General features: G+C 37.7%; 1 protein-coding gene across 1 annotated transcript in view; it reads right to left on the bottom strand.

Moving 5' to 3' along the window:
* Nucleotides 1-295: 295 nt before the first annotated feature.
* LOC124136694 (protein mono-ADP-ribosyltransferase PARP6-like) overlaps nucleotides 296-15,490 on the bottom strand; it is a 62,847-nt gene continuing 47,652 nt past the window's right edge. Inside the window, exons 22-23 of the mRNA XM_046502685.2 lie at nucleotides 5,528-5,633; nucleotides 296-4,778 (exon numbers count right to left, since the gene is read on the bottom strand). Coding sequence (XP_046358641.1) covers nucleotides 5,537-5,633 — 97 coding nt within the window. The 3' untranslated portion in view covers nucleotides 296-4,778; nucleotides 5,528-5,536. The remainder of the gene's footprint in view (nucleotides 4,779-5,527; nucleotides 5,634-15,490) is intronic.

Genomic DNA, 15,490 nt, shown 5'->3' on the forward strand with positions numbered 1-15,490 from the left:
ATCACCATGGGGTCAAACAGGTTGCTGGGGACCAATTCTCACCTAGAATCACCATGGGGGTCAAATAGGTTGCTGGGGACCAATTCTAACCTAAAATCACCATGGGGTCAAATAGGTTGCTGGGGACCAATTCTAACCTAGAATCACCATGGGGGTCAAATAGGTTGCTGGGGACCAATTCTAACCTAAAATCACCATGGGGTCAAATAGGTTGCTGGGGACCAATTCTAACCTAGAATCACCATGGGGGTCAAATAGGTTGCTGGGGACCAATTCTAACCTAGAATCACCATGGGGTCAGAAGGTTGCTGGGGACCAATTCTAACCTAGAATCACCATGGGGTCAAATAGGTTGCTGGGGACCAATTCTAACCTAGAATCACCATGGGGGTCAAATAGGTTGCTGGGGACCAATTCTAAGTGTTTCTAACTGGGGTCGACTGTTTCCGGAATATTAGTCAAGGCCTGAATCCGGACACATCTAAAATTCAGTTGATGATGTTAATTCTTTTTCATTTTCGGTTCTGGTACATGAAACAGATCATGGAGTGTCAAAATGCGCAATATTGTCCCTTCACAACAGCATGTTAAAACATGTTCTGCGTTAACATCATATTTACACTGCACAAATCAAACCATTCCTATTTCCAGCCAAGGAAACATATTCTCTTACAGAAATATATAAAGAATATTTACATACATCATGTACAAGGCAAAAATAGAAATGATTAATCGAGAACATTTGCATCTGGAGCAGTAAGATGATGCCATTTGAATTTACAGGTTAAAAGTACACACACAGTTTGGAGCAAATTGGAACTTGGAATGTACATTTCACAATAATAAACATCCAAATTCCAGAACACTGATCACTTTGTACACATTATAAACAGCTACTTTACACACAGTTTTAATATGACATATCGATCCAGTGCCAGGGTTTAAAGCAAAGAACTGAGCAAGTTTCTTGAGACGATGATGATGTTCTGCTGATAATAGCAATTAAACACTCAAGCAACTTGTAATTTATGTATACATGTAAAAAAAAAAAATTAAAATCATCCAGGTCTGTTTTTCACAACTACATTTGCTAGGTCACTTTCAAGAATACATGTATACCGTCTAATGTTACCACTGCATGAGCAGTAGGATTTTGTGGCTACTACCCACATTGATCAAGATGTCAATATTGGAAATTTGTGATCTTCAGAAGGCACAGGAATTTTCCAGAGAAACCTTCTTTTCAATTCTGATGCCTAAGCAAATGTCAAATCTCTCAAGCTTATTGTGAGAAACTCATCTCACTGATCAAAACTAACACAGTTGAGGGATCTTGGCACAAAAAGAAATAAAACGCCCTTATTCACTCATCCATCAAACCATGGTTGTTTAGGTAAACTCACAACTTTTAAATCTCTTTACAGTTTCTATTTCTCTCCAACTAACAAACCCACACATCATAATGAAATCTAATTTCAATGCCATCATATAACATCAATTTCAAATTTCATTTTTATATCTGAAAACGGTTTCGGAAAAAGATGAGCTAAGTATTCATGAACTGAACAGTCAACCCTTCTTGTTCATCTTCTATATGACAAAAAATGGTTATAAAAGATTGACATTGTCAATGCATGAGAATAGCTAGTCTTAATTAGCTGCCAAAACAGATTCTATTTGATGGAAAGGGCAAAATACCTGTGAAACTACAGGATTGGACTACTGAAAATCAATGATGACAACTGGTGTTTGGTAAGCATGTCTTGCCCTACAGATGGCACCCACCATTCACACATCACACAATGTGGATAAAAATTTAAGCATTTATTGCCTCATGCTGCACAGCAGAAACACGAATAAGGCCTGAATTCATGACTAAATTTCTAAAAAAGCAACAAAATATGTGAAACACTGGATCACGTATTTGCAAAGTTCAGTGAACCAAAAGGCAGATCTCAGAATTACATGTTCAAGACATTTGTTTGTTTGATGTTTGACACCACACTCAGCAATATTCCAGCTATATGATTGCGGTCTGCAATTAATCACAACTGGACCAGACAATCCAGTGATTGACATCATGAGCATCGATCCACACAATTGGAACAAGATGACATGCATCAACCAAGTCAGCGACCCTGACCATCCGATTCCATTAATCGCCTATTACGACAAGCATAGGTTTCTGAAGACCAATTCTAACCCGGACTCTTCATGGGAATGTTCAGAAATTAGTTACAAAGAAGATCCTCTTAGAAAGAAATATTCTAAATGTTGATGGTAACATGCATGGAGTGCTATTTGTGTCACACTTCCTTCATTAAGCATCACTGTACCACATTCAACATCCCTAGCACTGTGTTAATAAGAAACACACAAAAAATCTTACATTTTTCGTCTTTTGTCATTTTAATCTTTATCTCCCAAATGGACACTGCTCAGATCAGGATCATTGATACGGTCTATGTTACTACCATACACTACAGGGTATTAGTGAGAATGGAAAATAGGGCGACCCAACGATACCCTTGAGATCACCAACAAAATGGCTTGGAGAATGGCAGTCACAATAAACAAAATACGGTCCTGCTGGAGATGCTAGAATTCCAGCTACAGTGACACTGCTTGCTTCGTCTAGTCTTATCACAGCAGACAATCCCCTGCTAATCCAAGCATGATATTGTCTAATACTATAACAGCAGGAATGGCTAAGCTTCACTAGATAACATTTTGTAAATTAAGCTTATTATGATGAATATAGAACATCTGAAGTAGCTTGTAAGAAGACAATAGATTCAAATACAAGAAGCAAAGAGTCAGCAATACAACAACTAACCATGTTGACATAACCTTTAGCTCTTCAAGCAGAAAACACATGTTTATCATTATGCATTCAAAACAAAGGAAAAAAACACACCATGTCAACTGATTCAGACAAACTGCATAATTAGTGGACTTTTTTATAATGAGTGGAATGCTTATCAAAACACACTAATCTACCCATTTGCACATCTATATAACCATTTCCTCACTGAATATATTTAAGTTTACCTGTTTGGGACATACAGAATAGAAGTGTGCCTTATCACTCAGACCAAAGGTTAAAAAGCAACCAAATGAAGTTCCATACACACAGTTTGTGAGCATCTTTTGATACATGGTGATGTAGCTACACTAACAAACCTTAACGTTCTCCAGCTGAACACTCTATTGGACCCTGTAACCTGTGGTAGCTTAGCCAGCACTGTTGATTCAAGTCTGGTAAGTCGTTCTCACTGTGGGAGGAATGTTCTCAATCCATTCTGCACATGCATCACGTTAACAGGACCATAATATTTCACTTTGATCTAAACTTGAAGAGAGATAATTGCTCAGTGATATTAGTAACACAATGTTTACAGGCCAGCAGTCAGTACATAGGACGGCTGTGATACTAAATCAGGTCAATACAAAACTATAAACTGACTGATCAGATGCAATGATGTAGCCAGAGTCAGAAATGGAGTTGATGTTCTAGTACAGATGCTGGCTTGTTTGTTTCCTCTCTCAGCAATATTCCAGCTATATGAAGTTGGTGTGTAAATAATCAAGTCTGGACCAGAAAATCCAGTGATTGATATCATGAGCATCGATCCACGCAATTGGGATACAATGACATGCATCAACCAAGTCAGCGAACCTGACCACCTGATCCCGTTAGTCGCCTCTTACGACAAGCATAGTCGCTTCAGATGCTGGTGCTTTCATCAAGCATATGTACAGCATCTGTACAAAACATGGCGCCGAACATGAATAAAAAAGTTGACATCCATGAGTCAACTCGTCATTGCTTCTGAACTGCTACTCAAAGATCACATATCTCTGTCGTCTGGTGATCAATAAAGCTCAGGTTGGGCCTACTTGCGCAGAACAATCATAGTCGAAAGACACTGATACTTCAACTTAATACTAATAAAACAGCTTTGTAGAACGATCTGGTTATGATCGAGATTACATAAACTTGACCCTCCACATTGTTGAGAAATAATCGTTGAGGGAAAACATTCCTGAAGGTCCCTCGCTGACTGTAAACTCATACTAATTCTCAGTTTCCAGGACATAGCAAAGTGAAGCAACAAAGTGTCAACAATAAAAATGTGACACTGACCTCTCAGCAGAAAATAATAGTGAAGACTCCTTCACTGTTGATGGGCTGCAAAATTGATGATGATGGTTTCCTATATGTACAGGGGGCATGCATATCTTAAGTAACTCCCTTATGTTCTCAGTCAAGTTGTAAAAATATATCAACATATCAATTTCCCAATGCAGAAAGGGCTGACTACCTTAGAACTACAGTACAGGTGAACAGCCGCTGTCCTGTGTCCGGGGTAGTGAAACAAACAACCACGGAAACCAGGCAGCTGCTGTTCCAATCACTGGAATTCCATCAATCTGTGAAACTGTCACTCCTGAAACGGCTGTAGCTTCTTGTTTGAGAAAACAGTATAGATTAGTATTCACAGAAGTAACGTCAGATGATATTTATCACATTTCTTCGTCATTGCCATCCTGACCATGGCACTGGGTTCAGTTGAGTCAGTGCCATGTATTCTATCAGAGCAGTTGCTTCCAATATTATGCATGCATCTTTGCTGAACACACACAGCGATGCCATCACGCAGGGTGAATGTTACTGGTTATATTCCCTTGTCATGGTGGTTGTCTCGTCTTGTCTTCAATTCTTCACACTGTGGAAACATCAGAAACTGCCACTTTCAAGCACATGGAAACCAGTTCTGTTGAAGAAACCATGTTTGTTTAGTAACCTCCATTTATCTGAAGTATTCAACCATTCATCAAAAATGATTATGATTATTATAACAATGAAAGGGTTAATATATGTGATATATGAATATATCAACATGAAATATCTTATTCCTGTGTTTTTGGCCAACAAGTTATTGCCTGAGAAGCTAAAGTCTTGTCATGTATTTGACCAAGTATTTTAACCACTTATGTCAGTTCTTATTGTGTTTAAGTTTGAACTATATAAGAATTTTACTTCTGATGACAACTCTTCCATCAAGTACAAACTGTAATGGATTTTAAATACACAATAGAATCAACTGATCAAATTTCTACAAACAAAACCCTTTTTAACATATTACCTTCCTTTCTAAAAACAAATACTATTGAGTGAGTGAGTGAGTGAGTGAGTGAGTGAGTGATCGAGTGAGTGAGTGAGTGAGTGAGCAAGCGAGTTTGGTTTAACTCCACATTGATCAGTACTTCCACCATATCACGGCTTGTCATCTTCATGTCAGAGGAAAGCCTGAAGTGATGCAGGACTCAGACACTTGTCAAACCCACAAGCATACCTTTTGTTCTGGTGCTGACAGACCGAGAAACATCATCATGGCAAACCGGGATTCAAACCCATGACCATAGGTGTCGTGGATGTCTAAGGGAAGCAACTCTGCACAGCCGTGCCCCCACATTAGTACTGAGTATTATACATGATAAGTGGAACTATGGAGTTATTCACCTGATGGCACTAGACATTCCTGTATCCCACGGCCCGCATAATCTCCTGTTTATATCTGTCCTTTTGTGTGTTGATAGTGTTGTCTCCGACTTGGCCATCTTCATACCTGTAACATATACACAATACATAGCAACTAATGTCACCGTTACTTAATAGCCTACATACACAATCACATTATCTCTTATGGTGGCTTGATAAATCTCAGACTTGTCTCCTGCATGAGTACACACCCACATGCGAGTAACTAGTTTTCCTTTTAGATCAAAATTGTAGCTCACCTGGATAGGTCGACAATAGTCGAAAAATTGTGACAAAGACAGTCAATTAACAGAAGTGCCCTTCAGGTTTAGAAAACAAACAGGGACAACCTTTCATCCGACCAATCAAAGCGTCGCTTACCAGATCATGAAAGTGACGGTGGGAATGTGTTTTCTAATCATGCAACCACAAAATGTAACACAGTGTATTCCGAATGACAGTTACAGCCAGTACGACTGATTCCGTCAAAATTATTGTATATCTCTCACTTTCGTGGGATAAACATTTGAACGGAGTAGGCGTTGCACAGTATGTGGGAAGAACCGCCACACATTCGAAACTATATATTTGACATCCAGAATGTTCATTTATTCAGTTTTCAAAATTTTAATCGAGAACTGTATCAACATATTTTTCAAGCTTAGTCTGAAATGGAAGTCGCCAGGTTGAAACAAGTGCTGTAAAGCTCAAGAAAGCTGCTTTCTAATTGGCTGATGTCGACTACTCGTTCACAAAGTTCGCAAAAGGTTGTTCTGACATGACCCATAAAGGGATGTCCTCAGATCTTTGTTTAGCAGCAGCGAGAACTTAGATCTGATTTGAGTGAGATTGGAGAACTTTAGACTGTGCATGAAAAATGTAACTGCAAGTAGAATGTTCTGTGTGTTTGAGATCTTGAGCTATAGCTGTCAATGTGGCAACGTGTTTCAAATGTTTTCCCAATTATGGGACTTGGAATGAAATGTTGTCTTAAGCAACATACCCTATTCGACGTAATAAGCGCCCCGCTCTAATAAGCGCCCACAGCGATATTTGCTGATATATTGGCAAGTGAACAATCCCAATTAGCACCCCTTCCGATTGATCAATGTACACAAGACTTATTTTTTTGCGTATAATACACACTCGTGTGTTATATGCACCCTTAATTATGGGCAATTAAATTCTGGAAAAATATATCTGTCGTACATAAACATTTCAGACTGTCACTATAAACCACGAAATTTATCTTTCAACTCTGTTTTTTTCACCAACATAATATTCTAATAAAAGCCCCCTGTTTCTAATTTTGAGAGTGCCCTGGGCGCTTATAACGTCGAATACGGTATTTAGATATTACACACATCCAGTTAGCTTAATCCACAATTGGTGGGAAAAGTTGTTAATTATGTATTGTTGTGGGTAAATTAAAGGCTTGAATCGTTTAAAAAGGGCTATGTTTTATATATGGGGTTTTGACCTCTCCATTTACTTTGGAAAAATAAGGTTGTCTGAGCCTTGGACCCATCAGACTGACTCTCTACTGGTCTTTTCCATATGTAACAGGATTGTGTCAACTTGTCTTTTTCAGATAAAAACATGACAACTTTGCGAAGACCAATTGTTTATAGCAACTAGTGAGTGAGTGAGTGAGAATGGTTTTACACTGCTTTTAACAATACTCCAGCAATATCAGGGCGAGGGACACCAAAAATGGGCCTCACACATTGTACCCATGTGGGGTGACTAGCGATTGCTTTAACCACTAGGCTAACCCTCTTTATAGTAACTAAATTACAAATCAAATACTTAATTTCTAATCACACATATATAGACTACTAGATGAGTGTGTTTCCAAATAAAAAATATCATATATGAGGAATATAAATTGTACTGAGCAAGCCTTTGACAAGGATAACACATATTTTTTATTCCTAAAATATTTGTTTTTTTATGATATGATAACACACAAACGTAATAACCTCTTTATCACATTGTCATATGTACAGTAATCAATGCTTGAGTCACAATTTCTCTCTATGAAGTTACACTTTAGAAACTGAGAATGAATATAGTGTTTGAGTGAATTGCATAGTGCCAACGGACTTGCACTATGTTTGTCATAATCATCCAAACCTCAGAAAATCACAATCAAAACTTATTGGAAACATTTATCATTAGATATTGAGCAAAGCAGACATCAAATCGATGTATGGAGATTAAACTAGTTCCTGCTAAGGGACCTCATTGGCATATTTATCAGATCATGATACCAAGTTTATCAGATCGGTTTATTGCATTCATAACACCATCCATTAAAAGATAAATTAATGTGATGTTTCACATGAATACTGTGGGCAAGAGCACCACACACTGTTCTGCTTCAGATTGGACCATTTAGAATGTATAAGTGTGCATGGTTCAACTTTTTGCCCTCAGTAATACCTTGTGCCATCTCATTTACTATTCATCAGTAAGATGATCTCAATTATCTGAAGTGTTAAGGTTCCAATGCTGCTATTTTGATCACAAACTGAAAGTTGACATTTATTTAATTCACTCATTATAACGGTAACTTACAAATGCTGACACATCTCACACAGGAGAAGAGTGCTGCAGACTCAAGTTCCCCATCCTAATGACCATTTCTATAACGGCAGGAATTCTCCCCTTCCACTTGTGTAATGAATCCAATATCAACCCCTGGGCAATGCATTATTCAAGAAAATCTTTTTTGTTTCTAAAGACTTCTTGCAGGTTGTTTTTTTCATTTTCAGCTTTGTCTTATTTCTAAAGCATATTTCACAGGTGTCAGAAATCATTGAAAAAATGTCAAGGCACTAATGCTCACCTGGCACAGCTGAAAGTTGTTTCAAGTGAAACTTTTAGTCATCAACAAGAGAATAAACAGTCTTGATTATCCAAAGAAAAAGATTCCATTAGGAATAAAAGGAAATTAGAGACGAAAATTAAATGACAATGGGTGTTTGCAAAGGTGTAACTCTCGAGTAATGGAATAATTGATGTTATGTTATCAGTTGAGTAATTTGAGCCGTTTGGTCGGTTTGCTTTGAGAGGACAAAAGGATCTCAATGAAATATTCTTATTCTTATATGATCTCAAACATTCATGTAAAGCCTAACTACATTATGTTCTAAGATGGAAAATATTTCATGTTTGCAACATCGTGAAAAAAGGTCACAGTTGAATGCAGATGATAGTGCCTAAATGAAATGCATACCGTATTCGACGAAATAAGCGCCCACGAAGACATGTGCTGAGATATTGGCCAGTGAACAATCCCAATTAGCATCCCTTCCGATTGATCAATGTACACAAGACTTATTTATTCGCGTATAATACTCACTCGTGTGTTATATGCACACTTAATTGTGGGCATTTAATTCTGGAAAAATATATCTGTCGTACATAAACATTTCAGGCTGTCCGCATAAACCACGAAATTTCTCTTCCAACTCAAATAACTTTCAACTTTCAAATAAGAGCCCCCTATTTCTAATTTTGAGAGCGCCCTGGGCGCTTATTACGTCGAATACAGTAATCATTGTTTCTATCAGCTCCATTACTGTGATATTCATAATTTTTTTCTAAATCTTAAGAAATTGTGTTGTCCTGCTACATATCAGCCAAAATATCAACTCTCTGAATCTTTTGATTTCTGAAAACATGATGCTATTAGTGTTTTCAAATCGAAAATATTTAAAACATTCAATTCTAGGCCATGAGCAAATCAAAGGTCTGTCACTGTTTGTTGGTTCAGAGAAGTCAACTTAACAAACCAGAGATGGACAGAGTGAGTGTGTGAGTTAGGATTTAACGCCGCTTTTAATAGTATTCCAGTTATATCACAGCGTGTCAGCTTAATGTGGGAGGAAAGCCCGAAGTGATGCAGGTCTCAGACGTTTACAACGAGCCCAGGTATGGTGCTGACAAACCTAGAAAAAATTGGGGCGAACCCGGGTTTCGAACCCACAATCATAGGGTTCTGGCGTGTCCAAGGGACACAACTCTGCAAAGTGAATCACGGCACCTTAGACGACTTGGCCACCCGTGGCCCCTAGAGATGGACAGACACACAGAGAACTAACCAGGTTCCATGCTGTACGCACACTTGGACCTTCAGTGATGCAGTGAGCTTAAAACAAAGCCATGCAACATGATCAATTCAGGACTACTTTCCATTCTTCTTCACTGATGTATTGTATTCAAAGCAGATAATGCATATTGAATATGAAATTGAAAACTATCACCTATTAATATTCTAAAAAACTATTCCCACAGACTTCTGTCAAGCATGATGGCATACATTCCTCAAAGTCTAGATATAATATTGTTGAGCCTACACATCTGATCATAAAAGTTTACAACACCATAAAAAACTTTTACTTAGGGTTGAAAACAAATATCCTACTTGATCAGCCTCTCTACATGCTGACACACAAACACTTGACAGAAGAAGACTCAACGAGGCTGACAAACTGACCCACTTACAGTAACCTGGCTTGGAGACGGGCATAGCTCTGTTTATTCTCAGCACTTGTGACTTATTCCACAGGGAGGGATCTAAATAACAGCTGCCCTTATGTTATGATGCTAAAGGGGAAGTGGAGGGAAGAAAGGGTGTTATTACAATCCGGATAAAGACAATCCAGATAAGGATCGTGCATCCTTGTCCAGTAATAACAGTCATGAACACCACTTCCTGATTCTGTGCGGGAAGATGGTATAAGACATTAGGCTGAACATATGAGCAGTGTTCTGCCAAGCAGGTAATCTGGTGTGGGGACAATGAGAAGGGAGCAAAGATTTTGTTTGTTTGTTTGTGTTGTCATGAGGCTAGATGTACTATTATAGTTATACCAATCCTACAACATAAGAATGATAATTTGTTTCCTCATTGTGAATATCTTAAAGGTTTGTTTGTTGGTTAACGCTGTTTAATACTCAACACTATTCCAGCTATGTGATGGCAAGTTTAAATAACCAATTTTGGACAAGACAATCTTCTCAGGCATCTATCAGACACTTCAGAAATTTGTTTTTTTTCAGTTTTCAAATTCTGAATCAAGAATATTTTCCAAAGCATAGTCTGCAACAGAAGTCGCAAATTTTAAACTAGTGCCATAAAGCTTGATAAAGACGTTTTCTGATTGGCTAATGTCAACTACTTGTTAGTCATTTCATTTGCTCAGTCAAAGTTTGCAAAAAGTCATCCTGACATGACCTGTAATGGGATATCCTGAGATCTTTGTAGCGGTAGAAAGCATTAAGGTCTGATTTTAATGAGACTGAAATATACTCTTCTTCTGTTTGATGGATGCAACATTTTTTGTTTTTTGCATTTTCTGCAGGCATCAGGTTAAGTTGTTGGTCTAGCATCATGATACATCGAGCTGCTTCATTTAACATTCTTTGTTGCATTGAAAGAAATCTGATTCATCATAAAGGCATCATCAATACTCTGAAAGAGACTACAGCATTAAACCCATCATCAATACAAAGATATGCACTATTATGAATCTAAATGGTAACAAGAAATAATTCAAAAACTCAATGTTTGAGATTAACCATTTAAAACTGGGCAATCTAGGTCAAAGTACTGAAGGAACGAGCTGCTGTCTGACTAACAAGTTTCTAATGAAGAGAATGTGACAGTGATCCCCAGAGTCAGAGAGTCTATGCAGTACAAGAAGGTTACAGCAAAACACAAGAATGCAACCTATTATTTGCCTATATGTCAGGAAATGCTAGCTCAGCAGATATATTTGACCAGTCATGTTTGATTAACACTGGATCTTGTGAGTGACTCCGGCTGGCTTAGGCTGTCTACCAAAGCCACAAGTCTCCTACTAATGAACAGGTTTATGAAGTGGCTGTAAATAGATAGCACTGACCCACACAAAGGAGTATTATTGGATGCACTGATGCAGCAGTGTTAAACACCAGTCTTGCACAGAGACAGACAGTTTGATGATAAGGTCAAGTAACCGATCACTACCGATTTAATTGAGGCAACAAATAAGGTTTGACACACATTTCTGGTATTTGCAGTAGCATTAATCAGGAAAGCTTGGAAAATTGTTTCCCCTCTGAGACTAATGAATTGTTTTTACATCTTTCTTATTTCTTCAACAATAATCACAGAATACCTTAAATGCGAGTTTTATCTTTTTCCTGAAGCAAATAAACATTGAGCTTAATTTTCCTTTCTATTTTTTTCCTGGCCAGGGAATGCAGGGCCAGTGTAATAGAAACAGAAGCAATCAGAGTTTATGGAACTAGATGGAGCATATGGACTTGGCTCAATACCACTGATCTTAGTCCTTATTCCATTGCTGCTAAGGGCATGTGTATTTTATAGGGGTGAAACTTTACTAAACAAGTGCAAAAGTGAGCGTGGCTCACTAATACCCCCGACCTGCCTAGTGTGTCAGTAGTTACAAATTAAATAGCAGGATAGGGTTAGGGTTTGAAAAATTTATAAAAAAATGGACAATTAATAAAAACAATTTTTTTCTTTTGACTGCACCCGTCCATATGACACAGATTATATGTACTAAGTTTGAGATAAATCCACTGAATAGTTTAAGAGAAATCGTGCGGACAAAGTTTCGGACGGACGTTTGGTTTGAAAAATCATTTTAAAAAATGGAAAATTAATAAAAACAATTTTTTTCTTGTGACTGCACCCCTCCATATGACACAGATTATATGTACTAAGTTTGAGATGAATCCACTTAATAGTTTAAGAGAAATTGCACGGACAAAGTTTTCGGTCGGACGGACAGACAGACAGACAGACAGACGGACGGAACCTTGGTATAACTATATACCCCCGACATTTTGTCGGGTGTATAATTATCTGTGGGTCGGTCTGACTGTGACTCAGGCTTTCTTACACAATGACAGCATATGCTGATGTCTTTGCACATAACTCTGGCGTCATCACACATAAGCTCAGACACCTCGGGAAAATAGGAGGCAAATTCGGAATTAAACCATATCTGAAAGTAACCACTGCAATAGAACACCGCAAAGCAGTTACAAGGCTAAGACTCAGTGCTCACCACCTCCAAATTGAGAGAGGAAGATACTGCAACATTCCAACAGAAGAAAGATGAAATAGAAGATGAGGAACACTTCCTGTTACAATGCCTTCTGTACAAAGACCTGAGACAGGAACTATACTTATCACCCACCTTGGCTATGCACACAATATCTCTAAAAATACTTTTAAATCCACCAGAGCCTTTTGCAAAAATTATCTCCAATTTCATTCACAAAATGTTTAGGCAAAGAAAATCTGCATCTCCTCTGTAGCAATTTAATCATAGCAATATTTGGATTCTATTGTGTATGTCAATGTTTAATTAGTCATGTTCATGTTTTGTACCCTGCCCCCTGTGGGTGTTTATGTACAATAAATAGTATTCTTCTTCTTCACAATGTCTTTCCAGGGGTCTGTACACGAAGTAGACACTTCATTTTCTTTGAAGTTTGCCTGTATACAGATTAAAATAAATAAATGCAGCAAAGAGGGTTTGGGTGATACTGGCTTATGATTATTACTATATTATTAAATGTATTGATTTTTTTAAACTATTTAACATTGACATTTCTGAGCTAATTTGTTATTCATTTGGAAAATTTACTTTTAATAAATCACATTCTGTTGCAAAAAAGGACTGTTGGATGTCAACTGACAGACTACATGGTGACTGATTGACACGGAAGTCAGCTATTTATTGAATTCTCATGAAGAAGAAAAAAATTTACTGATAAAATAATGTGCAAAATTAAATCAAAATCATTTCACACAAAAATGCTTCTTTTCACTCTTGATCCCACTTCTTATTTGAAAAGGAAATCAATAATCATGACACTCACAAGCATTACAGCTCATCATTCCATGTACAAGGAAACATGAATTTCCCTATATAATGAAACTGAGAAGAAAGAGCTGCAACCTACACTGCATCAATGACAGGCCTGCACTACCACAGGACTCTTGGGGACAACAAACAGGGAAAGTATTAATAACCTGGAATTAACTGTCAACTATAACAATTGCATTCAACAACCTCCAGCCAGTCGTTGCTGGCATTTAATCCCCATAAGTTAAAATAAGAAACTATTTCAGGCATTTTTCAAAAGAGAACCTCATAAATTTCTGACATAAACTCAGATCATACATGTCTCCCTCCCTCCCACAAGCCTTTGTTTTGAAAGACGCAAACTAAATCTACCGCCTTACTGTCTGTAAGGCTGAAGCCGTCATCTGAACAATACATTATCCTATTTCGGGCTCATTGTTGATGAGGAAGTAGCAAATAATCATGTAGCTGACCTGGTTATATATTCTTTGCTAGAAAACCAGCTGCTTCAGTTTCTGTTAGAATGGGGTTCGCTCACCTAACTTGGTGGCAAGCGTATTATTTACTAATTAAGAAATAGGGAAAGTGTGATATTCCCTAAACTATTGGCATGCAAGGTAGAGTCCATTCTCCAACATGAGATACACATAAAACTTGTACCGTGGGTTAACGTGTTATTGACATACAATCAAGTCCTGTTAATGCGACATGATTGGTTGCATATGATTATGCCGGATTAATGAGTATGTCAGATAAACAAAATTAAGTTGTATCAACGTTAACGTTCGTGATCGAAAATCGGACAACTACACAATAGATAACACTATAAACCACGTAATCAAAAATATCTGATCTTCATGAGATTGAGGTATTCTAAGCATGGGATTTTTTAAATTATGTTTTGTTTATTTAAAGCATTAATTGTTTATTGCTAAGCAAGCTAATCTGTGCAGCCGTTGTAATATGCAGCTACTAGCCATCAAAACACGGGGCAGTGTACATGCGGGCAGATGACCACGGAGTACGCTGTGTCGGATTAACGAGACTGATTAATGAGTGATTTCTGTAATTCATTACAAATAAGGTGTGTCGGAGTCAGAATGTGAGACTGTCGGATTAACGGGTCTAAATAGCACTGATTTATTTGGTCCCATCATTTGTGTCGGATAAAGCCGATTGTCGGATTAACGAGTGTCAGATTAACGAGACTTGACTGTAATTGCTTTCATCCGTAAATTACAAACCAATATAAAAAAACAGTCAGATGAAACACCTTGTCTGCAACATATCCAGTGAACAATCTGACCTCTCCTATGACTTACCCTGGACCTACCCCATGTAACAGATAATTGCTTGACCATTAGGAATAAACTCTGTTAACGTTTGCCATGGTGCAATGAACATCAAGCACAAATTGCACCATATTTATAGTCATTTACTGACTACATGTCACTAAGATTACTAAAAACAATGAATAACATTGTGTACTAAAACTGAACTGCAGCTCACTGGACATGATGAGTGAAGTATCTGTAAGAGCTTGATCCCTCTAATACTACACCCTAATACACTCAGCAACTGTGTTTGATCTAAGTACCATTCAGACCGACAAATGTTCACCCAGACAGTACAGATAACCCCTTTCTATCCTGGGCAAGTGAGGTATAGCTGTTAGAATCAATTTTAAGGCATGTGGTATTTTTATCTGTTTTTATCGATAGCTCTTGAACAGATAGATACGAAGTTCAGATAGCATTATCTACATAACAGTTGAAGGTTATCATGCTGCCTTGAGAAACTGTCCCTTCATCATTATTACAGTTTTAAGTGTGTGAGCTTTTTCAGTTCCAAGTTCTTTGTTAAAATATATTTTGGAAACTTCATCATGATGATAAATACCTATGATGAATTTCAGCACATTTGGGGCTGACAGTGATGCTTTGAACTCACATGAAAGTCCTTCTAGACATTGCTATTCACTCATTTTGGAGGTTTTGTGGATGGAAATGGACAAAAACACATGGCATATATTTTAATCTACCATAGCAAG

This window comes from Haliotis rufescens, unplaced genomic scaffold, assembly GCF_023055435.1.
Source record: "Haliotis rufescens isolate VD_foot unplaced genomic scaffold, xgHalRufe1.0.p SCAF_1, whole genome shotgun sequence".
Classification (NCBI taxonomy): Eukaryota; Metazoa; Mollusca; class Gastropoda; order Lepetellida; family Haliotidae; genus Haliotis; species Haliotis rufescens.